The sequence below is a fragment of the Lethenteron reissneri genome, chromosome 37, assembly GCF_015708825.2.
Source record: "Lethenteron reissneri isolate LAM-NWPU_2019-01 chromosome 37, ASM1570882v1, whole genome shotgun sequence".
Taxonomy (NCBI): Eukaryota; Metazoa; Chordata; class Hyperoartia; order Petromyzontiformes; family Petromyzontidae; genus Lethenteron; species Lethenteron reissneri.
Genome location: NC_083815.1, coordinates 14,203,631 through 14,231,497, shown reverse-complemented (window position 1 = coordinate 14,231,497; position 27,867 = coordinate 14,203,631). Strand labels below are relative to the sequence as shown.

General features: G+C 47.8%; 1 protein-coding gene across 1 annotated transcript in view; it reads right to left on the bottom strand.

Annotated features, from left to right (window-relative positions):
- The window catches only part of LOC133351533 (GTPase HRas), an 88,858-nt gene that overhangs the window by 14,153 nt on the left and 46,838 nt on the right, over positions 1-27,867 (bottom strand). Inside the window, exons 2-3 of the mRNA XM_061566820.1 lie at positions 5,874-6,029; positions 1,076-1,254 (exon numbers count right to left, since the gene is read on the bottom strand). Of these exons, the coding sequence (XP_061422804.1) occupies positions 1,076-1,254; positions 5,874-5,984 (290 nt within the window). The 5' untranslated portion in view covers positions 5,985-6,029. The remainder of the gene's footprint in view (positions 1-1,075; positions 1,255-5,873; positions 6,030-27,867) is intronic.

The following is a 27,867-nucleotide window of genomic DNA, read 5'->3' as shown; positions in this document are numbered from 1 at the left end:
CGATCATTTCCAGCCCTTTACCAAGCCAATGGCTGGGTTAAGAGCTCTAACCACCACGGTGATCTCGGTGTTTGTTTGACCATACTTCACGCTGGTCAGTGCAGGTTGGTGAAAGGGATCCCCAGGACCATTTCTGATATTGCTCGCCACTGCAGTTAACCATGGCTGCGAATTGAAGCTAGTGGTTTGTTTCATAGTGCCCGGCTAACATAAGTGGTGAAGCACGGTCAATCCCCCAAGAATAGTAAAAACCAGTAACCATTTCCACACTCGATTACCGGTGCAGAAAGTGAGGACCCAGTAATCGTTTCCAGTGCAGCTTGACTCATAATTGCACCATTTAATGTGTGCGAACGTACAAACAGCATGGCAGCCTGCGTGGTACCTGTGCCCCATACCTCAGTTAACCCTGCAATCTCTCACACCACTGGCAGTGGAGAGGCCTTCACGAAGTGCAGCTCCAAAGGGTATTTGATCTACTCTTCAATGCAGACCAGACGTCTCGAAAGGGGTGGGCATACTCGCATTTCACCCCACCACACGTGACCTGCCCATCGACCGAGGTGTCCCGATATATACCAAAGGGTGGACATAGGCGAAGGGATTCAGGAAACTTGGACCATTAATTCCACTGCTGCGTTGAGGGACAGAATGGAACCGGTGGCCTCTGGAGAGCAAGTCCAGTGTTACCCATGCCGTTTTTTGAAACATTCTTCATGAGTAGCAAATATGCATTAGAGAAAGCAATTTTAACAACCCTACATTTTAAGCTGTTGGCGTTTCTTACCAGGATTCCCACAACCATTTTCTCCAAACATATCCAAATGTTTGCTTTAAGTAAAAAAAAGTATGCAAAGAACCCCTTGTTTATTCCCAGCATATGATAGTTTGCCTTGCTGACAATAAACACGTAGCCACATACAACCACCCCACTTTATGACAACACTGAAATGAGGCATTATATTTCCATTCAAAGTCAAACACACACTCAATCATCAGCTCGGACGGCCATTTACTCATATAATCGTACAGCAGATCGGGCGGACAGGACCCCCATGCAGTGAGCCACCCACACCTGTACTGGTGGATGTCCTCGAAGGACTTAGAGTTGTTGATGGCGAAGACGCAGAGGAAGCCCTCGCCCGTGCGCATGTACTGGTCGCGCATGGCGCTGTACTCCTCCTGCCCGGCCGTGTCCAGGATGTCCAGCAGACACGTCTCGCTGTCAATCACCACCTGCTTGCGGTACGAGTCCTGAGATGACAAAAACAGTGCCGATTAAATACAGCATGGAAATCCTTTCTGTCAATAAACTAGGGTCTCAAAGTGTATTGAGGCACTGTCAGCTTGGTCACCAATGGGCTGAATAAAACCCATCATGTAAAACTGCTTCTCATAATAAGTTTTGCCTAGTCCAATTAGGGGTTATTATTTACATTTTGGATGAATGTAATGTCAGAATCCAATGTTGTTAAAAGTACAAAATGTGTCACCAGGTGTCCAATTATGGCTTAATTGACCAGGAAAGGAATACGGAGTCTCAAGACCGTTTTTCAGTTGGATCCTGCCAAGTTTTTTCAGCAGGGTGTGATGTTACATCATGTAATTTTTCAGCACTGGGATGTTTGGTCAATACGAGTTACATCGTTGTTTAGTCACTTAGAATGGAAATAATAAAATAATCAAAATAAAACAATAATTCTCACGACGTTTCGGCCACAACGCAAGCAGCTGTCCTCAGGTGGAGAACAGGTCTGTCGAGAAGACAGAGTTTGAATGACACACCCCAGGCTTGGAGCGACTATTTAAGCTGGGATGGAGGGGGGAAGAGCGCCTTGACAAAAAAATTGCACATCAAGAGGAATTTTGCATATTTATGGGAAATGCAGATATGCGATTAGTACTACTTGTGAAATGCGTAGGAGGTTTGGTGGGGGGTTTAAAGTCATTATGCCCGTGCATTGTGCAGGATTAGCAGCATCAAAGGGAGGGGATAGGGGTAACATTAATAAAGGGAAGGAATGTTAATAGTATGTAGCTGCAGTAACTAAACCACCACGTAAACAACTAAATTTCGATTTAAAGCTTTCGTGACTGCAGGGATTCATCTTCTTGGTTCTTTTGGTAAAGTCACGTAGAAGGGAAGTAATAAAATAATAAAAATAAAACATAACAAAATAAAATAATTCTCACGACGTTTCGGCTACAACGCAAACAGCCGTCTTCAGGTGAAGAATGAGACACTGCCAAGCTAGCAGCTTATATATCAGCTGGGTTGGAGGTGGAAGAAGAGCGCCTTAACACAAATAATGTGCATATCAAGAGGAATTTAGCTTTTTCATGCTATAAAAATGTGCATATCAAGAGGAATTTAGCATATTCATGCTAAATTCCTCTTGATATGCACATTATTTTTGTTAAGACGCTGCCAAGAAGACACTGCCAAGCTAGGAGCTTATATATAAGCTCCTAGCTTGGCAGTGTCTTCTTGGCAGCGTCTTAACAAAAATAATGTGCATATCAAGAGGAATTTAGCATGAATATGCTAAATTCCTCTTGATATGCACATTTTTATAGCATGAAAAAGCTAAATTCCTCTTGATATGCACATTATTTGTGTTAAGGCGCTCTTCTTCCACCTCCAACCCAGCTGATATATAAGCTGCTAGCTTGGCAGTGTCTCATTCTTCACCTGAAGACGGCTGTTTGCGTTGTAGCCGAAACGTCGTGAGAATTATTTTATTTTGTTATGTTTTATTTTTATTATTTTATTACTTCCCTTCTACGTGACTTTACCGAAAGAACCAAGAAGGTAAACAACTAAAGTATAAACTACATAGTATCATCAGTATACTAAATATACTCTCCAATACGCTGAGCTGCTAACAGTAAGTAATACATTACAATTCTATGTCGCAAAAAATATAATATGCTTCCAGCTAAACTTTATTCTCTTACATCACCGAGTCTACACCGTACAATATACTGCCATAGACAAACCCAACATTAAAATATATACTGTATTACTATACACCACCTTATACATTGTAATATTACACTATGTATTATTCTACCCACCCTAATGTATATCACACTGCTGTATATTCACTATACAACTTTCTACATTGTATTAAACATTACAATTGTATACTATTTATTATTATACAATCCGCTATACACTGTACCATTGACCGTCACGTGAAAGATACTAAGAGGAAGCAACGAAATATGTTAATGGGAGAGTAGTGGTAGGAGACTTGCAGCGGAGCAAAGAATCCATTCCCTGCGGAGAAAACAAGATATATAGTCAATGCCAGTGAGTGGAACGTGGTCTGAAAGTCACCGTAAACGTGAACACAATCAGTTAAGATCCAAAATGGTTTATTACGTCCTTCCAATGGTTGCTGAGCCAGAATCCATCTTCTCGGTTGAAATTGTTTCTGTGTTTGTATATGTGGATCGCCTGATGAACGAATCTCTCACGGTAGCCAGATGGCTTGCAGAGAACCTCTGTCTTGGAGAAGTCAATATCATGTGAGCCCACTGAATTGTAATAGTGATCTGCCACGGCTGAGGTGTTTGTCCTACCGTGTTTCAAGTCTGCTTTATGTTCACGGATGCGGTCCGAGACATGTCGTTTGGTTTATCCAATGTAACTGCTACCACAGAGGCAACTTAGTTTGTAGACGCCAGGGTACTGTATGTCTGGAACCACATCTTTTACAGACGGGACCAGATCACGGATTTTATGTACTGTGTTGAATCGGACCTGGATCTTGTGTTTTATCAGGATTTTGGAGATCTTTTTTGTGACCCCAGCAATGTAGGGTAAGGTGATGGTTTTGAAAGACTCCTCAACAGGATCCTTCTTGATGGTTGGAGTGATGGCTTTGTGGATTGTGTAGTCGGAGTAACCATTAGCCTTAAGAGCTTGGCATACGTGTTTGAGTTCACTGGCAATGTGATCCTGGTCGGAGATGCATTGGGCTCTATGGTATAGACTCTTGATGAGGGAATTCTTCTGGGATGGATGGTGGTGGGAATCCGGTTTTAGGTAAGCATCCATATGGGTGGCTTTCCTGTAGACAGAGTGGCTCATTGAACCATCAGGTCTCCTTTTAATTAGGACATCCAAAAAGGGTAGCTTGCCATCTTTTTTGACTTCCATGGTGAATCTGATGGCTGGGTGTATGGAATTGATGTGGTCGAGGAATTGGTCTAGAGCAGGCCGGCCATGTGGCCAGATGACAAAAGTGTCATCTACGTACCTCTTCCATAAGGTCGGGCGTAGAGTGGCAGTCTGGATGGCGTCAGTCTCAAATTTCTCCATGAAAACGTTGGCTACAACCAGAGATAGCCAACGTTTGGCAAGCTACCCTTTTTGGATGTCCTAATTAAAAGGAGACCTGATGGTTCAATGAGCCACTCTGTCTACATATACAAACACAGAAACAATTTCAACCGAGAAGATGGATTCTGGCTCAGCAATCATTGGAAGGACGTAATAAACCATTTCGGATCTTAACTGATTGTGTTCACGTTTACGGTGACTTTCAGACCACGTTCCACTCACTGGCATTGACTATATATCTTGTATTCTTCGCAGGGAATGGATTCTTTGCTCCGCTGCAAGTCTCCTACCACTACTCTCCCATTGACATATTTCGTTGCTTCCTCTTAGTATCTTTCACGTGACGGTCAATGGTACAGTGTATAGCGGATTGTATAATAATAAATAGTATAAAATTGTAATGTTTAATACAATGTAGAAAGTAATATATAGTATCGTAATTGTTTAGTGAATATACAGCAGTGTGATATACATTAGGGTGGGTAGAATAATACATAGTGTAATATTACAATGTATAAGGTGGTGTATAGTAATACAGTATATAATTTAATGTTGGGTTTGTCTATGGCAGTATATAGTACGGTGTAGACTCGTGTGATGTAAGAGAATAAAGTTTAGCTGGAAGCATATTATATTTTTTGCGACATAGAATTGTAATGTATTACTTACTGCTAGTAGCTCAGCTTATTGGAGAGTATATTTAGTATACTGATGATACTATGTAGTTTATACTTTAGTTGTTTACGTGGTGGTTTAGTTACTGCAGCTACATACTATTAACATTCCTTCCCTTTATTAATGTTACCCCTATCCCCTCCCTTTGATGCTGCTAATCCTGCATAATACACGGGCAAACATGACTTTAAACCCCCCGCCAAACCTCCTACGCATTTCACAAGTAGTACTAATCGCATATCTGCATTTCCCATAAATATGATAAATTCCTCTTGATATGCAATTTATTTTGTCAAGGCGCTCTTCCCCCCTCCATCCCAGCTTAAATAGTCGCTCCAAGCCTGGGGTGTTGTCATTCAGACTCTGTCTTCTCGACAGACCTGTTCACCACTTGAGGACGGCTGCTTGCGTTGTGGCCAAAACGTCGTGAGAATTATTTTATTATGTTTAATTTTGATTATTTGATTATTTCCATTCTACGTGATTTTACCGAAAGAACCAAGAAGATGAATCCCTGCAGTCACGAAAGCTTTAAATAGAAATTTATATCTTTGTTTAGCTTTGACAGGAACTGCAGAACCCAGAGGGAAATCCATGCAGAACAGGGGGTGAACATACAAACGTCACACAGAAAGGCGCCCAAGTCATTATTCTGATCCAGAACCTTCTTCCTGTGAGGCACGTGTGACTAGACCACTGCACCACCACTCTGCCTCTTGACTGCTGCGCCACCCTGCCAGATGAATCCCATGACCTCAGCAGTCACGCAGTGAGCACTCGGAGCTCCTCCCTTGTGGACATCGTGTGTTGCTGCAGCAGCGGAGGTGGGGAGCGGGGGGGACGTCACCTCGATGGTGGGGTCGTATTCGTCCACAAAGTGGTTCTGGATGAGCTGGATGGTGAGGGCACTCTTGCCCACGCCTCCTGCGCCAACCACCACCAACTTGTACTCCGTCATCGTGCCCGCCGCCTGCGTGTGCTCAGTCACTCCGTTGCGGACAGCCTACGCACCACCAAAAACAAAGATCCCCCTTGTACTCTACTGTTGAGGCAAGTGCTGTTAGCTAGCACCGAAGGCTGGCATGGCAGATGAGGCAGTGTGACCAGCGCTGCACTCCACCACACTCGGAGACATGCACACACAGGCATGCGCACACACGCAGGCACACGTCCACACAGGAACCTCCTTGCCCACCCTGGGGTTGCCTTGCTGCTGGCAAAACACTGAATGTGCTGCTGCATCATATCCACATGACAGCAAGGGGCTCCTCAAGGACTTAAATGGACAAGGCTCAATTATTGCAACTCACTACTCTACGGGACGTCTGGAAAAAATATTAGCAAGCTGCAGCAAGTACAAACCGCTTTTGGCATGAGTCATGACGGGTACTGCAAAATCCGACCATGTCCTGGTGCTCGCTGAGTTGAATTGGGTTCCAGTTGCTGAACGAATACATTCTAAGATTGCACTCTTCACATACAAAGTGCTTGCCACAAATGAACCACAATATCTTGCCGATCTTGTCAAGGAGCATAAACCGTGACAGAAAGGCCATTCATCCTCTCAGCGACTTTTGGCAAGCCATCAAACAAAAATGGTGCCTGCATCACGCGCCTTCATATGCGCTTCCATGGCCATCTGGAACGCTCTTCCTTCTGATATTAGGAAGCCAAGTGAGCTATGCACTTTTAAATCTAGATTGAAATGCAATTTCTTTAGAATTGCATTTTGTGTTTAGTTTGTTATCCTTCCTCCATACTTCCAATGAGTACAATTGGCTACGGAGGTGCGAAAGAAGTTCAACATACATACATAAACTCAATGATGACCACGATGTATAGGCATCCCTCGTGTAACGCGCCTGCCCCCATGACCCCCCCTCCCTCCCCCCATAGCACGAATTCTAAGTAACGCGATTACCGTAATCTTTTAGGGGCATACTTCACACTTATGCTCTGCGTTTCAGTTACCCACGCAAGAAAAAAAACTTTAATAATTGTCAAATTTTTCCAAAAAATAATAATTCTATACAAATTCTAAGTCAAATATTATATTCTTTGAGTCTTTCAGTAAAGTCTCGTAGATAGGTTCCAAGAAAATAACAAAAAAATAACAAAAAACTACGACATTTCGATCACAACACAAGCGATCGTCATCTTTTTTCCTTCTGATGACGATCGCTTGTGTTGTGATCGAAACGTCGTTTTTTTTGTTATTTTTTTGTTATTTTCTTTGAACCTATCTACGTGACTTTACCGAAAGACTCAAAAAATATGAATTTCTGCAGTCACGAAAGCTTTAAGTCAAGATTTAAAATATATCACGGGCTGGGCGTAGCCGTCGTAAATCTGCCACCTTTGCTTGCATTACGCGTGCTGATGCTGCTGCTGCAAGAAGCCCACGGAAGCAACACGTTCCTTCGGAGTGGGCAGGTAGGAACTTGGTTGGACAGCGCATTCGTGCACGATAGAAAGCTCGCGGTCACATGACGCACTTCAACCAATCCGGGAGCGTACATGTTTGGGAGGGGCTATGCATGACAGACAAATAATCCCTGGTGAATAAAGTTTGAACCACTTCTACGGAGAAGTTTTAAGTTTGTTTTCTCTCTCTCTCTCTGGTTTTTTCGTTGTCTCTCTCTGCCTGTGTATCGGTCTTCGTGTCTGTGATTTTTCAAATTTCACACTTAACTTCTAATTTAGCAATCTTTGGAATAACGTAATCAACCAGGCTATGCGTTAATGGTGTGTTGACCGACCCTCTGTGTTGCATTGCATTACATTTCGAAATTTTTGCTAGGTTATTTAATTTAGTGTCTCTCTCTCCCTGCCTCCTAATTTTTTCAAGCTTTCGCGCACCATACCACTCATCGTGCTACTCATTGACATGCTAATTTCTCTACCCCCTCCATCTCTCTCCGCCCCCGCCCCCCTCTCTCAAGCTTTTACACCTTGCCACTCACCGTTGCCACTCATGGAGATGCTAATTTCTCTAACCCCTCCCTCTCTCTCCGCCCCCGCCCCCCCTCTCTCTATTTAAGGCCTCGACACAGAGGCGTAGTTTCTGTGTTCCTATGTTTGTGCTCTCTCTATATATCTCTGTGATATCTGTCTGCTTACATGTCTGTCTATATGTCTCTGGTTCTGTGTTTTATCTCTCTCTCAAATTTATCATTCTCAGGAAGAACGTAATCAACCAGGTAGGGTGTTGACTGTTATGTTATCCGACTCTCTGTTGTATTACATTACATTTCTAAGTATACTAGATTTGTGTTTCTATTTATTTAATATCTGATGATGATTGCTTGTGTTGCAATCGAAACGTCGTATGCTAGTATTTAATTGAATTTATTATTTTATCTTTATACGTGACTTTACCGAAAAAACCAAAGAATAATCCCTGGTGAGCAGTGTAGAACTGTTGTTCCTACCTGTATAAAATGAGGCCTGAAGTTACTCTTTATTAATTATGTCTGTGTCCGAGTATTTTTTTAAATCTTAACTTTTATTTTTCTATGGTAAAAATAATAAAAATATCACGACGTTTCGATCACAACACAAGCGGTCGTGATCAGGAACAGGGAGGTTAGCCTCTGAGCGCAAGCTGTTTATAAAGGTTTAGAGATGGGCGGGGCAGCTAATGTTAATGTGGGAGAGGGCTTCGACACCGGCAGTAGGTCTACATCAATCAAAGCATTGCGCCTCGCTCCACACACCCACACACTGCTGACGGTGGAGGTTGACAAGAAAACACAAATCAAGTCATGACCCAAAGTGGTTGATGACATCTTTCCAATGATTGCTGAGTTTAAAACTGTCGTCTCGGTTGAAATTGTGTCTGTGTCTGTATATATGGATGACTTCGTGAACAAATCTTTGTTGATAGCCAGTTGGCTTTCAAAGTACCATGGTATTAGAGAAAGCAATTTCACGTGAGCCAGCCGCATTAAAGTAATGATCAGCCACGGCAGAAGTATTGGTCCTGCCGTGTTTCAGATATGCCTTATGTTCACGAACACGGTCCAAGACACGTCATTTGGTTTCCCCAATGTAACTGCTGCCGCAGATACAGCTTAGTTTGTAGACGCTGGGATATTGCATGTCAGGAATCTTGTCCTTCACACATGGGATCAGATCATGAATTTTATGCACTATGTTAAATCGGACCTAGATCTTGTGTTTATTCAAGATTTTGGAAATCGTTTTGGTTATCCCTGCTATGTAACGTAAGGTGATGGTTTTGATTGGATCTTAAGATGGCTCCTTCCTCACGGTTGGGGTGATGGCTTTGCGGATTGTGTAGTCAGAATATCCATTCGCTTCGAGAGCCTGGTGTACGTGTGAAGAGGAGTCGAGAATGGTTTGAAGCACTTCTTTACACTCGTTCCACAACCAACCCCCGAACACCCGTCTCACAACGCCCTTTAAAGCATCTCCAATACACATTCCCGTCTGGCACGCCTTGGTCCGGGTGACGTCACTGCCCTTTGACCCCTGACCCCTGACCCACACATTCCGCCCTTTAACCCATCTCCAATACACATTCCCGTCTGGCACACCTTGGTCCGGGTGACGTCGTGTTTGCATGGTGCGTGTGCGTGGCTCGCAGATCCCCTACATCACCCCCCCCCCTTCCCTTGAGACCAAGCCGTCCTCGGCTCAATAAATGTATGCCTCGGCCGTTCAAAGCCAACTGCGGCCGGGCGCGTGCAATCCAACAACAAAAATAATAGTGCAATAAGCAAAAGAAACACAACACAATTTGCCCTCTGTCTCCTTGTTAACACGAGTGCCGCCACTGTCGCCGACCTTCCCCACGATCTGATCCCTCGACCGAACACAACAGGGTTGCAGGGATGTCCGTGTCCACGGCTGCGACAAGGCGTGAGCGGTTCACGGGCTCCCGTCCTGTGGCCAAGTCCTCTGCTGCGGCTGTGTCTTTAGCCACGGATGGCGACGGGACTCGTGCTGGCGTTCCGGTCACCTGTAGTCCTGCAGGATGGACAGTGTCTGCATTGTCAGTTGGTTGCGTAGTAGGCCGTGAGTGTGACAACCTCTTCCCACCCGGCCGAACTGACGATGAAGGTGGCGAAGGTGACGATGCTGTTAGGGGCGGCTCGGCCACGACGTAACGTTTGAGCCTCGAAGGGTGAACATACCACCTATGCTTTCCCATCTGAATGCGAACACACCGAGGTCGCAATACCTGCAAGCACTGTGACCGGGCCCTGCCAGGGCTGGTGCAGCTTCGCTGACGTCCGCAACGGTACCTGCGGGCAGTGCAGCCAAGCCAAGTCACCCACTGCAAAGGGATCCGTGACCGGCGGCTTAGCCTGCAAGCGCTCGTTCGCAGCTTGTGCCGACGCGGATGCTGCCGAGGCCGCCTCGCGAGCCTTGCGCAAATACTTGAGCGAGTGGCGGAACGCGACTGGCCAATCTCCCGCCCACGACGGGACAGAGCGCAAATGTGCCTCAATTGGAGGGCTCGGCTTGCATCCATACATCAAGAAAAATGGTGAATATCCCGTTGATACATGTGGAGCTGAGCGATAGGCCGTCAAAACCCCAGGGATGTGTAAATCCCAGTCCGTTTGCTGGTCATTGACCAAGTGACACAGCATCTCCGAGATGGTGCAGTTAAAGCATTCCACCATCCCGTCCGTTTGTGGGTGGTAAGGGGACGTTCGCACCTTTGACGCCCAGCATGGCATACACCTCCTGCAACAGTTTGGTTGAAAAGTTCCTGCCCTGGTACGTCAGCAGCCGCTCTGGAGCCCCCTTGTCAGCGACATAGCAATTTACAAAGGCGTCCGTTATGGACGACGCCGTCTGGTCGGGTAACGGGCAGGCAAAGGGCCATCGTGTAAAGTATTCCATCCCCACCAATAGGTATCTACACCCTCGAGGGGTGGCGGGGAAGGGGCCCAAGATAGAGGCCCACGAGCTCGTTTACCCGGGAAACTTTAATTGACTGCAGGAGAGTGGTTTGCACGACCAACGGGGCTTCCTGCGCGCACAGTCCACGCATGCCGATACCCGACGGCAGATATCGGCGGACATGCCCGGCCAAAAATAGCGTAGGCTACCTAGATGGAGCAACTGTCGGACATGAACATCGGAGCATAGCTGACCCCGCAGGGAAGAGGGCACCACCAGAACTTTATGGTTCACCGTCGCGTCCCAGCGCATCAACAACCCCTCCTACATGAGGAAAAACTTCCCTGACGTGGGGAGATCGTCAGCGCGTGCCGTCTCTGCCAGCCGGCTAAACGGTGCCAAAAACGCGTCTGCCTGCTGCCGTTCCCTCCATTCCCGCATGTTGAGCCTCAAGTCGCTATCCAGCGATACCGTCGGCCCCGGCCAGTCCGTGTCCCCGGCGGAAATCGGCGCCACAATCTCGGGTTGCGTCGCGGCCGGCGGTCTACAGCGCGCAGATCCGTCGCCGCAAGCGCACTTCTCGGAGGCTGCGAGTGTGGACAAAGCATCGGCGTTCGTATGCCGGACTCCTTTCCGGTGCACCACTCGATATGTGTACTCTTGAAGCCGCTCCAACCATCGGCCATCTGACCGGTCGCTTGGTCAATGCGGAGCGAGTACTGCAATGCCGCATGATCCGTCCGAACAGTGAATTCGCGGCCGTACAGGTAGGGCCAAAACTGCTGCACAAAGTGGACGACGGCAAGCAGCTCGCAGCACGTGACGCAATATCGCTACTCGGCCTGCGACAAGACGTGACTTCCGTAGGCAATGACAATCTCTCTCCCCTCGTGAATCTGGGAGAGAACGGGAGAGATGCCCACGTCGCTCGTATCCGTGTCCAGCAAGAAGGAAATAAAAAAATCGGGGTATGCCAGGGGCGGCGCTTCTGTGAACCGCTGGCGCAGTGTCAAGAACGCGTCGGTTTCTGGCTGACCCCAATGAAACAACTGTCCCTTTGCCGTGAGTGCATGAAAGGGCTTAGAGATGGTTGCAAAGTTGTCGAAGAAACGGCGGTAATAAGAAACAAACCCTACGAATCTGTGGACTTCAGGCACGGACGTGGGTGTTGGCCAATGACGGACGCACGCCGTTTTGTCGGGATCTGTCGCGACCCCCGACGCATTTACGACATGCCCCAGGTATTTAACGGAGGAGCGAACCAAATAGCACTTGGAGGGTTTTAATTTGAGCTTGGCGTCCCGGATTTTCTATAACACCTGTCGCAAACGAGTTAAGTGCTACTCAAATGTGCGAGCGAACACGATCACATCGTCGAGATAGATGAGGCACGACTCCCACTGCAATCCAGCGAGCACCAGCTCCATCAATCGCTGGAAAGTGGCGGGAGCCGTCTCTAGACCCATCGGCAAACAGTTGAAATGAAAGAGACCTTGAGGCATTCTGAAAGCCGTTTTAGGTCTCGATTCGGCATCTAGTGGTAGCTGCCAGAATCCTGCCAAAAGGTCTAATGTGGAGAAAATGTTTGCTCCTGCGAGGGCATCCAATGGCGTCCGCCAAGGTAACTTTGTTCAGCAGTCTACGCAAAAAACGCAAGGATCCGTCTGATTTCTTAACCAATACAACCGGCGCTCCCCACGGACTCGATGCCGATATGATGTCTGCCTCCATCATCTCCTGCACTGCCTGCCGAACATGCTCCTTCTCCCTAGGACCCATCCTATAGGAGTTCTGCCGAATGGGTGGCGCATCGCCCATTTTGATGTGGTGCTCCATGAGCCTCGTGCGACCAACATCGTAGGGACCCTGACTGAACACGTCTGCGAAGTCACTCAACAAGGTTCTGAGCTCCCCCGATTCCCTTGCCGACCAATCGGTCTATCCATGCAGTGTCCTCTGCGCCGACCGACGGACCATCCAATTGCACATTGTTGATGGTGTGCGCCTCAGGGTTCGAATGCATGGGACTGACATTTGCGAACAAGGTCCCTTCCTGAATTGTTACGGGGGTGTCGGCCGTGTTGAGGACCTGCATAAACAAAGGCTGATTCCTGCGCACGAGCGTGTCAGCTGCTGCTAAACAATGGCGACCCACCACTGACGCATCTGACCGGGAAGTGACGAGCGGGATGCGATATTGGAGCGGCACCAAGACCTGTGTACCAGGCGGGATCAAGACTGTAGTCCTGACCAGCGCCTGAACTCGCGGAAGCTGCTTCGATTCCCTGTCTGGGCGCAAGAAATACAAGCGACCCCCCGACGGGGTCTCGACACAGCCTTCGTCTGTCAGAATGCGAAGGGGCATGAGTCCCAACAGGTCCGTGCCCAGCAAGCAGGGAACCGTGAGCACACTGGAGACCAGTACCGGAGCACGTACCTCCAGCTCCCCGATGCGGACCGGCACTACCACTTGGCCCACAATCCCCATACTTCCCCCATTTGCGGCTATGTATCTGGCCTGCACCGGCGCGAGACAACGCTGTCCCTCCGGTAACAAGTCAAAGATACACAGGGATATGATGCTGGCCAACGCACCCGTGTCGACCCACACACGGACGCTAACCCCTGCCACCGAGCCTACCAACACGGACGTCCCCCCCGTGGCCGCCACCACCCTTCTGGCCAACCGACGCCACTTTTTAACCGTGTCCGGCCACGGGCCCGGACCGTCAGCGGAAATCCTAGCCTGCGCCCCTGAGTGATGAGATGCGTGATGGGGTGAACATGGCATGTATGGTTCTGGCCGGTTGTTCGAGGTGTCAGCACTCGCCTGAGTCAGAACGGCCGCGGACCGAGGCTGACAATCCCGGGTGGTCATCCCCGGCGCACTCATCCTGATGCGGCATTCGCGGGCGATGTGTCCCTCCCGGCCGCAGCGGTGGCAGATGATGTCGTCGTTGACCCGAGGATGATCTCCTGCCTCGCGAGGTGCCCATCGCCGGGGTCGGCGCTCCGCTTCCCGCGGGATCCTCGGGGACTGCCGCAGGGCCGCCACCGTCTCTCCCTCATCCTCGGAGGCCGTGGCCGCTCCTCGACGTCACCGCGATCAAACGCGACGTGTGCCACAGCTCGCGCGGATCCCGCCATCTCCTCGTATGCGCAGAGATGGTGTGTGACCCATAGCGAGGTGCGGACTTCCTCCTCCACCACCGACAGCATCGCTCCCACCTTCCGTGCGATGGCAAGGAGCCGCTCCGCCACCAGCGAGTCCAGGGCCGGCTCGTTGAACCGCGGGAATGCGGCTTCTGCCATCGCCAACAGTTCCGTCCTGAAGACCAGGAACGATTCGGATGCTTCACGCTGGCGGTCTTGAAATCTCTGGTGCACTCCAGACGGAGGATCGAACACGTCAGCCATCTCCTTGTAGACACCCTGCAGGGTTCCTCGTTTTTCATCCGGAATCCGGTCGCACACCACCAGTGCGGGGTCGTCCAACACGGTGGGCAGCATCGTCAGGGCTTGCTCCTCCGTCCACCTCATTGCCCGGGCGGCAGTTTCAAACCGGCAGACGAAAGCGCGCCATTCTCCCGATCTGGATGCGAACTTCTGTATCGCGCCCAGCTGGCGGCTCCCATCCTGATCCTTCCTCCGCGGGCCTCGGCTGAGGTTCTGGCTGCATCTCGCCCCCGGTTGCCGCTGCTATCGTAGGATCCCGGGAGGACCGACTCGAGTGTTCTCCCAGGTCCCACGCGGGACGCACGGTCGGCAGCCTCGTTGATGCTGCTCCATCCCCGGAGAGATGCTGAGGAGTGCCTGGTCGGGAAGGCTGACCCGACACCCCCGGTTCCTCCCTGAGGAGGTGTTGCGGCTGAAGTTCCCCCCGCTCGTTCGAGCTCAGGACCCAGCCGACTAAGCAGCGCGGTGACTGCCTCCAGCAGCAGATCCATCCGATTCCTCAAGGATGATCTGCGGCGGCGACGGCGCTGTGTCTGCACCGCCGGGTTGGTGGAGGAAGATGGCCACACGGGACGAGCAGCTGCGACGGATCTCGTCGATGAGCCGGGAGACGAATCCCGACTCGTCCGTTCCGTTTCGGAGCAGATCTCGTCCTGGGCACCCAGAACGTCTTCTTGCTGTGTCTCCCCCCTTAGATTCTTGCTTCGGGTGAGGTGAGACATCCCACCGCTGCCACCAGATGAAGAGGAGTCGAGAATGGTTTGAAGCACCTCTTTAATTCACCAATGCACAGCTACACTCGTTCCACAACCAACCCCGAATACAGTCCCACTGCGCCCTTTAAACCATCTCCAATACACATTCCCGTCTGGCACACCTTGGTCTGGGTGACGTTATGTTTGCGTGGTGCGTGTGCGTGGGAGTGGCTCGCAGATCCCCTACACGTGTTTGAGTTCACTGGTCAGGTGTTCATGGTCGGAAATACAGAGCCTCTTTGGTAACGTACCCCCTGTATAACATTGTCTAGAGGAAAATAGGCTTCATACAGCGCCATTTGACTTACGTGCGGTTTTTCACAAACGCGTTACGTGAGGGATGCCTGTAATTACGTAACGATCCGGGGGGCCGTCTTACTTTTGGTCTCAGTCAGTGAGTATATCTGTTTGTCTCAAAGCCTATACAGTGGAACCTCGGTATACGACCGCTTGGGAATACGTAGAATTTGGTATACGTCGTGTTTTTTCGAGAAAAAATGTCTTGGGATACGACGTCTTGCTTGGGATACGACGCGTTTGCTAGAACTTGTATGGGTTGGGATGAGCCACAGCGTACAGTACCCGTGTATGCCCCGTTCATGACTGAAACAAAGCGAGAGGGGCGGGGTGGCGAGGGGGAGAGGGGCGGGGGACTTGGGGGAGAGGGGCAGGGGGCGTGGGGGAGAGGGGCAGGGGGCGTGGGGGGCTGACCCCCTGGAGGGTGGAGCCCCGGGTCGAGGCGCGCGCGACGTGCGGATTGAGGCACGCCACGTGACCAGCGCAGCTGGCAGCAGCGCGGTCACATGGCTTCTGTATGCATTTGAGTAATTAGTGTCTAAATTATTTTATACAACCCCATTAATGTATAATTATTATCTAACATATAAAAGGCATTTGTGTCCGTCTGTCTGTCTGCGTACGGTCGCTTGCGGGGGATTTGGCTCTCGGACTGTGGGGTTTACCGATAATTTTTTTTGCCGGGAGGCACGCCCCGAGCCCCGCGGTGGGAATATGCATTTCCGTTTTTTCGTCCCTAAACGTTAAAGCGGTTTGATTATCGATTTAGTGCGATTTATCTTGATTTATTTACTTACTTTTGCTGACCGGCACGTGACAAAGCACGCCGTTGCGCATGCGCGAAACGCTGACATGTAGTTGCCCCTGGCAAGCCGTCGCTGGAGGGCGGACGCCATTTTTCACTCGCGTAAAAAATATGCACACGCATTAACACGCGACGCTGAGGTAAATTCATCAAAGTTTCACGTCCTCTTCTCTCCCCCCCACCCGAATGTGTACAATTACTACTATAGAGTCGGTAGATAGCTATTAGACAGTATTATTGTAGCGCGGGGGGGGGGGGGGGGTAGCGGCCCAGCCCCCAGCTTCGGCCGGCTGGGCAATCTAGGCGAGGCCGGCAATCAGGCGAGAATTTTGTGCTCTAGAGTCGATATACCCAGCGTTGGCCGGGGGGGGAAATACATTTAAAATCTTATGAAAACTTTCAAACATAACATACCAATGAAAATAAAACCATGTAATTAAAAATTAAACCCCCAGCGCACCAAGAATCGATTATTTGAATCGCACAAAGGAATCGAAGGTTGTAGATTCCTTTAGAATCGGCCGATTCCCGTTAACTATAATTTGGTTATAGAGTTGATATAAACTGCTACTAACGGGAAATACCCGACGTTGACTAGGGGAAAACTAGATTTAAAAAACTTCTAACATATACAAATGAAAAGTAAACTCATTACTTAAAATTAAACCCAAGCGCTCCAAGATTCGATTCTTTAAATGTAGACTGTACAAATAGTTGTTAAGATGGGTGAGTGTACTGGCAGTCAGTAATGTAGACTGTAGCCTGGTTATTAAGTAAAGTAAGTGTACTGGCAGTTTATAATGTAGACTGTACGAATTGTTATTAAGCTGGGTGAGTGTACTGGCAGTCTGTAATGCAGACTGTAGCCTGGTTATTAAGCTGGGTGAGTGTACTGGCAGTCTATAATGTAGACTGTACAAATAGTTATTAAGCTGTGTGAGTGTGCTAACAGTCTATAATGTAGATTGTAACCTGGTTATTAAGCTGGGTGACTGTACTGCCAGTCAATAATGTAGACTATAGCCTGGTTATTAAGCTAGATGAGTGTACTGGCAGTTTATAATGTAGAATGTACAAATAGTTATTAAGTAAAGTGAGTGTACTGGCAGTCTATAATGCAGATTGTAGCCTGGTTGTTAAGCTGGGTGAGCGTACTGGCAGTCTATAATGTAAACTGTAGCCTGGTTATTAAGTAAATTGAGTGTACTGGCAGTCTATAATGTAGACTGTACAAATTGTTATTAATCTGGGTGAGTGTACTGGCAGTCTATAATGCAGACTGTAGCCTGGTTATTAAGATGGGTGAGCGTACTAGCAGTCTATAATGCAGAATGCAGTATGGTTATTAAGCTGGGTGAGCTTACTGGCAGTCTATAATTCAGACTGTAGCCTGGTTATTAAGCTGGGTGAGTGTACTGGCAGTCAGTAATGTAGACGTTAGCCTGGTTATTTAGCTGAGTGTACTGGCAGTCTTTAACGCAGACTGTACAAAAAGTTATTAAGCTGGGTGAGTATACTGGCAGTCTATAATGCAGACTGTAGCCTGGTTATTAAGCTGGGTGAGTGTACTGGCAGTCTATAATGTAAACTGTAGCCTGGTTAAGTAAAGTGAGCATACTGGCAGTCTAGAATGTAGACTGTTCAAATAGTTATTAAGCTGGGTGAGTGTACTGATAGTCAATAACGTAGACTGTAGAAATTGCTATTAAGCTGGGTGAGTGTACTGGCAGTCTATAATGAAGACTGTAGCCTGGTTATTAAGTAAAGCAGCAGGTACCACCAGTCAGTATGCACTGCTGGAATCATAGCAGGTACCACCACAATATGTACTGCTGTAATCATAGCAGGTACCACCACAGCAGTATGCACTGCTGTAATAGCAGGTACCACCACAGCAATATGCACTGCTGTAGTCATAGCAGGAACCCACCACAGTCCGTATGCACTGCTGTCATGAAAGCAGGTACAAACACAGTATGTACTGCTGTCATCATAGCAAGTACCACCACCACCACAGAATATACTGCTGTCATCATAGCAGGTACCACCACAGTCGGTATGTACTGCTGTCATACCAGGTACCACCAGTCGGTATGTACTGCTGTCATCATAGCAGGTACCACCACGATATGTACTGCTGTCATCATAGGTCCACCACAGTATGTACTGCTGTCATCATAGCAGGTACCACCACAGTCAGAATGCACTGCTGTAATCATAGCAGGTACCACCACAGTCAGTATGCACTGCTGTAATCATAGCAGGTACCACCATAGCTGTTTCCACTGCTGTTATCATAGCAGGTACCACCACAGTCAGTAGAAACTGCTGTAATCATAGCAGCTACCACCACAGTCAGTATGCACTGATGGGATCATAGCAGGTACGACCACAATATGCACTGCTGTAATATAGCAGGTACCACCACAGTCAGTATGCACTACTGTAATCATAGCAGGTACCACCAAAGCTGTTTCCACTGCTGTAATCATAGCAGGTACCACCACAGTCAGTATGCACTGCTGTAATCATAGCTGCTGTTATCATAGCAAGTACCACCACAGTCAGCATGCACTGCTGTAATCAAAGCAGGTACCACCACAGTCAGTATGCACTGCTGTAATCATAGCAGGTACCACCACAGTCAGTATGTTGTGCTTTAATCATAGCAGGTACCACCACAATATGCACTGCTGTAATCATATCAGGTGCAACCACAGCTGTTTCCACGGCTGTAATCATAGCAGCTACCACCACAGTCAGTATGCACTGCTGTAATCATAGCAGGTACCACCACAATATGCACTGCTGTAATCATAGCAGGTACCACCAGTCAGTATGCACTGCTGTAATCATAGCAGGTACCACCACAAAATGCACTGCTGTAATCATAGCAGGTAACACCACAGCAGTATGCACTGCTGTAATAGCAGGTACCACCACAGCAGTATGCACTGCTGTAATCATAGCAGGTACCACCACAACAGTATACACTGCTGTAAAATCAGGTACCACCACAGCAGTATGCACTGCTGTAATGGTATACACTGCTGTGATCATAGCAGGTACCAAAACACAGTATGCACTGCTGTAGTCATAGCAGGTACCACCACAGTCAGTATGCACTTCTGTAATCATAGCAGGTACCAACACAGTCAGAATGCACTGCTGTAATCATAGCAGGTACCACCACAATATGTACTGCTGTAATCATAGCAGGCACGACCACAGTCAGTATGCACTGCTGTAATCATAGCAGGCACCACCACAGTCAGTATGCACTGCTGTAATCATAGCAGGTACCACCACAGTCAGTATGCACTGCTGTAATCATAGCAGCTACCACCACAGTCAGTATGCACTGCTGGGATCATAGCAGGTACCACCACAGTCAGTATGCACTGCTGTAATCATAGCAGGTACCACCACAGTGAGTATGCACTGCTGTAATCATAGCAGCTACCACCACAGTCAGTATGCACTGCTGGGATCATAGCAGGTGCCACCACAGTCAGTATGCACTGCTGGGATCATAGCAGGTACCACAATAGCTGTTTCCACTGCTGTAATCATAGCAGGTACCACCACAGTCAGTATACACTGCTGTGATCATAGCAGGTACCAAACACAGTATGCACTGTTGTAGTCATAGCAGGTACCACCACAGTCAGTATCCACTGTTGTAATCATAGCAGGTACCACCACAGTCAGTATGCACTTCTGTAATCATAGCAGGTACCAACACAGTCAGAATGCACAGCTGTAATCATAGCAGGTACCACCACAATATGTACTGCTGTAATCATAGCAGGCACGACCACAGTCAGTATGCACTGCTGTAATCATAGCAGGCACCACCACAGTCAGTATGCACTGCTGTAATCATAGCAGGTACCACCACAGTCAGTATGCACTGCTGTAATCATAGCAGCTACCACCACAGTCAGTATGCACTGCTGGGATCATAGCAGGTACCACCACAGTCAGTATGCACTGCTGTAATCATAGCAGGTACCACCACAGTCAGTATGCACTGCTGTAATCATAGCAGCTACCACCACAGTCAGTATGCACTGCTGGGATCATAGCAGGTACCACCACAGTCAGTATGCACTGCTGGGATCATAGCAGGTACCACCACAGTCATTATGCACTGCTGTAATCATAGCAGGTACCACAATAGCTGTTTCCACTGCTGTAATCATAGCAGGTACCACCACAGTCAGTATGCACTGCTGTAATCATAGCAGGTACCACCACAGTCAATATGCACTGCTGTAATCATAGCAGCTACCACCAGTCAGTTTCCACTGCTGTAATCATAGCAGGGACCACCACAGTCAGTATGCACTGCTGTAATCATAGCAGGAACCACCACAGTCAGTATGCACTACTGTAATCATAGCAGCTACCACCAGTCAGTATGCACTGCTGGGATCATAGCAGGTACCACCACAGTCAGTATGCACTGCTGTAATCATAGCAGGTACCACCATAGCTGTTTCCACTACTGTAATCATAGCAGGTACCACCACAGTCAGTATGTACTGCTGTAATCATAGCAGGAACCACCACAGCAGTATGCACTGCTGTAATAGCAGGTACCACCACAGCAGTACGCACTGCTGTAATCATAGCAGGTATCACCACAGCAGTATGCACTGCTGTAATCATAGCAGGTACCACCAGTCAGTATGCACTGCTGTAATCATAGCAGGTACCACCACAGCAGTATGCACTGCTGTAGACATAACAGGTACCACCATAATATGCACTGCTGTAATCATAGCAGGGAGGACCACAATATGTACTGCTGTAATCATAGCAGGTACCAACACAGTATGCACTGCTGTAGTCATAGCAGGTACCACCAGTCAGTATGCACTGATGTAATCATAGCAGGTATCACCAGTCAGTATCCACTGTTGTAATCATAGCAGGTACCACCAGTCAGTATGCACTGCTGTAATCATAGCAGGTACCACCATAATATGTACTGCTGTAATCATAGCAGGTAACACCACAGCAGTATGCACTGCTGTAATAGCAGGTACCACCACAGCAGTATGCACTGCTGTAATCATAGCAGGTACCACCACAGCAGTATGCACTGCTGTAATGGTATACACTGCTGTGATCATAGCAGGTACCAACACAGTATGCACTGCTGTAGTCATAGCACGTACCACCAGTCAGTATGCACTGATGTAATCATAGCAGGTATCACCAGAGTCAGTATGTACTGCTGTAATCATAGCAGGTACCAACACAGTCAGTATGCACTGCTATAATCATAGCAAGTACCACCACAATATGTACTGCTGTAATCATAGCAGGCACGACCTCAGTTAGTATGCACTGCTGTCATCATAGCAGGTACCACCACGATATGTACTGCTGTCATCATAGGTCCACCACAGTATGTACTGCTGTCATCATAGCAGGTACCACAACAGTCAGAATGCGCTGCTGTAATCATAGCAGGTACCACCACAGTCAGTATGCACTGCTGTAATCATAGCAGGTACCACCATAGCTGTTTCCACTGCTGTTATCATAGCAGGTACCACCACAGTCAGTATAAACTGCTGTAATCCATAGCAGCTACCACCACAGTCAGTATGCACTGATGGGATCATAGCAGGTACCACCACAATATGCACTGCTGTAATCATAGCAGGTACCACCACAGTCAGTATGCACTACTGTAATCATAGCAGGTACCACCAAAGCTGTTTCCACTGCTGTAATCATAGCAGGTACCACCACAGTCAGTATGCACTGCTGTAATCATAGCTGCTGTTATCATAGCAAGTACCACCACAGTCAGTATGCACTGCTGTAGACATAACAGGTACCACCATAATATATACTGCTGTAATCATAGCAGGTACCACCACAATATGCACTGCTGGGATCATAGCAGGTACCACCACAGTCAGTATGCACTGCTGTAATCATAGCAGGTACCACCATAGCTGTTTCCACTGCTGTAATCATAGCAGGTACCACCACAGTCAGTATGCACTGTTGTAATCATAGCAGGTGCAACCACAGCTGTTTCCACTGCTGTAATCATAGCAGCTAGCACCAGTCAGTATGCACTGCTGTAATCATAGCAGGTACCACCACAAAATGCACTACTGTAATCATAGCAGGTACCACCAGTTAGTATGCACTGCTGTAATCATAGCAGGTACCACCACAATATGTACTGCTGTAATCATAGCAGGTAACACCACAGCAGTATGCACTGCTGTAATAGCAGGTACCACTACAGCAGTATGCACTGCTGTAATCATAGCAGGTACCACCACAGCAGCATGCACTGCTGTAATATCAGGTACCACCACAGCAGTATGCACTGCTGTAATGGTATACACGGCTGTGATCATAGTAGGTACCAAAACACAGTATGCACTGCTGTAGTCATAGCAGGTACCACCACAGTAAGTATGCACTGATGTAATCATAGCAGGTATCACCACAGTAGTATCCACTGTTGTAATCATAGCAGGTACCACCACAGTCAGTATGCACTTCTGTAATCATAGCAGGTACCAACACAGTCAGTATGCACTGCTGTAATCATAGCAGGTACCCCCACAATATGTACTGCTGTAATCATAGCAGGCATGACCACAGTCAGTATGCACTGCTGTAATCATAGCAGGCACCACCACAGTCAGTATGCACTGCTGTAATCATAGCAGGTACCACCACAGTCAGTATGCACTGCTGTAAACATAGCAGCTACCACCAGTCAGTATGCACTGCTGGGATCATAGCAGGTACCACCACAGTCATTATGCACTGCTGTAATCATAGCAGGTACCACCACAGTCAGTATGCACTGCTGTAATCATAGCAGCTACCACCAGTCAGTATGCACTGCTGGGATCATAGCAGGTCCCACCACAGTCAGTATGCATTGCTGTAATCATAGCAGGTACCACAATAGCTGTTTCCACTGATGTAATCATAGCAGGTATCACCACAGTAGTATCCACTGTTGTAATCATAGCAGGTACCACCACAGTCAGTATGCACTTCTGTAATCATAGCAGGTACCAACACAGTCAGTATGCACTGCTGTAATCATAGCAGGTACCCCCACAATATGTACTGCTGTAATCATAGCAGGCATGACCACAGTCAGTATGCACTTCTGTAATCATAGCAGGCACCACCACAGTCAGTATGCACTGCTGTAATCATAGCAGGTACCACCACAGTCAGTATGCACTGCTGTAATCATAGCAGCTACCACCACAGTCAGTATGCACTGCTGGGATCGTAGCAGGTACCACCACAGTCATTATGCACTGCTGTAATCATAGGAGGTACCACCACAGTCAGTATGCACTGCTGTAATCATAGCAGCTACCACCAGTCAGTATGCACTGCTGGGATCATAGCAGGTACCACCACAGTCAGTATGCACTGCTGTAATCATAGCAGGTACCACCACAGTCAGTATGCACTGCTGTAATCATAGCAGCTACCACCAGTCAGTATGCACTACTGGGATCATAGCAGATACCATCAGTCAGTATGCACTGCTGTAATCATAGCAGGTACAACCATAGCTGTTTCCACTGCTGTAATCATAGCGGGGACCACCACAGTCAGTATGCACTGCTGTAATCATAGCAGGAACCACCACAGACAGTATGCACTGCTGTAATCATAGCAGGTATCACCATAGCTGTTTCCACTACTGTAATAATAGCAGGTACCACCACAGTATGTTCTGCTGTAATCATAGCAGGAACCACCACAGCAGTATGCATTGCTGTAATAGCAGGTACCACCACAGCAGTACGCACTGCTGTAATCATAGCAGGTATCACCACAGCAGTATGCATTGCTGTAATCATAGCAGGTACCACCACAGCAGTATGCACTGCTGTAATGGTATACACTGCTGTGATCATAGCAGGTACCAACAGAGTATGCACTGCTGTAATGGTATACACTGCTGTGATCATAGCAGGTACCAACACAGTATGCACTGCTGTAGTCATAGCAGGTACCACCAGTCAGTATGCACTGATGTAATCATAGCAGGTATCACCACAATGAGTATCCACTGTCGTAATCATAGCAGGTACCACCACAGCATGCACTGCTGTAATCATAGCAGGTACCACCACAGTCAGTATGCACTGCTGTAATCATAGCAGGTACCATCACAGTCAGTATGCACTGCTGTAGACATAGCAGGTAGGACCACAATATGCACTGCTGTAATCATAGCAGGTACCACCACAGCAGTATGCACTGCTGTAGACATAGCAGGTAGGACCACAATATGCACTGCTGTAGTCATAGCAGTTACCACCAGTCAGTATGCACTGCTGTAATCATAGCAGGTACCACCATAATATGTATTGCTGTAATCATAGCAGGTAACACCACAGCAGTATGCACTGCTGTAATAGCAGGTACCACCACAGCAGTATGCACTGCTGTAATCATAGCAGGTACCACCACAGCAGTATGCACTGCTGTAATATCAGGTACCACCACAGCAGTATGTACTGCTTTAATGGTATACACTGCTGTGATCATAGCAGGTACCAACACAGTATGCACTGCTGTAGTCATAGCAGGTACCACCAGTCAGTATGCACTGATGTAATCATAGCAGGTATCACCACAGTCAGTATCCACTGTTGTAATCATAGCAGGTACCACCACAGCATGCACTGCTGTAATCATAGCAGGTACCACCACAGTCAGTATGCACTGCTGTAATCATAGCAGGTACCAACACAGTCAGTATGCACTGCTATAATCATAGCAGGTACCACCACAATATGTACTACTGTAATCATAGCAGGCACGACCACAGTGAGTATGCACTGCTGTAATCATAGCAGGCACCACCACAGTCAGTATGCACTGCTGTAATCATAGCAGGTACCACCACAGTCAGTATGCACTGCTGTAATCATAGCAGCTACCACCACAGTCAGTATGCACTGCTGGGATCATAGCAGGTACCACCACAGTCAGGATGCACTGCTGTAAATATAGCAGGTACCACCACAGTCAGTATGCACTGCTGTAATCATATCAGCTACCACCACAGTCAGTATGCACTGCTGGGATCATAGCAGGTACCACCACAGTCAGTATGCACTGCTGTAATCATAGCAGCTACCACCATAGCTGTTTCCACTGCTGTAATCATAGCAGGTACCACCACAGTCAGTATGCACTGCTGTAATCATAGCAGGTACCACCACAGTCAGTATGCACTGCTGTAATCATAGCAGCTACCACCAGTCAGTATGCACTGCTGGGATCATAGCAGATACCATCACAGTCAGTATGCACTGCTGTAATCATAGCAGGTACAACCATAGCTGTTTCCACTGCTGTAATCATAGCAGGGACCAACACAGTCAGTATGCACTGCTGTAATCATAGCAGGTACCACCACAGTCAGTATGCACTGCTGTAATCATAGCAGCTACCACCAGTCAGTATGCACTGCTGTAATCATAGCAGGTACCAACACAGTCAGTATGCACTGCTATAATCATAGCAGGTACCACCACAATATGTACTGCTGTAATCATAGCAGGCAAGACCACAGTGAGTATGCACTGCTGTAATCATAGCAGGTACCACCACAGTCAGTATGTACTGCTGTAATCATAGCAGGTACCACAACAGCAGTATGCACTGCTGTAATTCAGGTACCACCACAGCAGTACGCACTGCTGTAATCATAGCAGGTATCACCACAGCAGTATGCACTGCTGTAATCACAGTAGGTACCACCACAGCAGTATGCATTGCTGTAATGGTATACACTGCTGTGATCATAGCAGGTACCAACACAGTATGCACTGCTGTAATGGTATACACTGCTGTGATCATAGCAGGTACCAACACAGTATGCACTGCTGTAGTCATAGCAGGTACCACCACAGTCAGTATGCACTGATGTAATCATAGCAGGTACCACCACAGTCAGTATGCATTGCTGTAATCATAGCAGGTACCACCACAGTCAGTATGCACTGCTGTAATCATTGCAGGTAGGACCACAATATGCACTGCTGTAATCATAGCAGGTACCAAACACAGTATGCACTGCTGTAGTCATAGCAGGTACCACCACAGTCAGTATGCACTGATGTAATCATAGCAGGTATCACCAGTCAGTATCCACTGTTGTAATCATAGCAGGTACCACCACAGCATGCACTGCTGTAATCATAGCAGGTACCACAGCAGTATGCACTACTGTAATCATAGCATGTAGCACCAGTCAATATGCACTGCTGTTATCATAGCAGGTACCACCAGTCAGTATGCACTGCTGTAATCATAGCAGGTACCACCACAGTCAGTATGCACTGCTGTAGACATAACAGGTACCACCACAATATGCACTGCTGTAATCATAGTGGGTAGGACCACAATATGCACTGCTGTAATCATAGCATGTAGCACCACAGTCAGTATGCACTGCTGTGATCATAGCATGTACAACCAGGCAGTATGCACTGCTGTAATCATAGCAGGTACCACCACAGCAGCATGCACTGCTGTAATATCAGGTACCACCACAGCAGTATGCACTGCTGTAATGGTATACACGGCTGTGATCATAGTAGGTACCAAAACACAGTATGCACTGCTGTAGTCATAGCAGGTACCACCACAGTAAGTATGCACTGATGTAATCATAGCAGGTATCACCACAGTAGTATCCACTGTTGTAATCATAGCAGGTACCACCACAGTCAGTATGCACTTCTGTAATCATAGCAGGTACCAACACAGTCAGTATGCACTGCTGTAATCATAGCAGGTACCCCCACAATATGTACTGCTGTAATCATAGCAGGCATGACCACAGTCAGTATGCACTGCTGTAATCATAGCAGGCACCACCACAGTCAGTATGCACTGCTGTAATCATAGCAGGTACCACCACAGTCAGTATGCACTGCTGTAAACATAGCAGCTACCACCAGTCAGTATGCACTGCTGGGATCATAGCAGGTACCACCACAGTCATTATGCACTGCTGTAATCATAGCAGGTACCACCACAGTCAGTATGCACTGCTGTAATCATAGCAGCTACCACCAGTCAGTATGCACTGCTGGGATCATAGCAGGTACCACCACAGTCAGTATGCATTGCTGTAATCATAGCAGGTACCACAATAGCTGTTTCCACTGATGTAATCATAGCAGGTATCACCACAGTAGTATCCACTGTTGTAATCATAGCAGGTACCACCACAGTCAGTATGCACTTCTGTAATCATAGCAGGTACCAACACAGTCAGTATGCACTGCTGTAATCATAGCAGGTACCCCCACAATATGTACTGCTGTAATCATAGCAGGCATGACCACAGTCAGTATGCACTTCTGTAATCATAGCAGGCACCACCACAGTCAGTATGCACTGCTGTAATCATAGCAGGTACCACCACAGTCAGTATGCACTGCTGTAATCATAGCAGCTACCACCACAGTCAGTATGCACTGCTGGGATCGTAGCAGGTACCACCACAGTCATTATGCACTGCTGTAATCATAGGAGGTACCACCACAGTCAGTATGCACTGCTGTAATCATAGCAGCTACCACCAGTCAGTATGCACTGCTGGGATC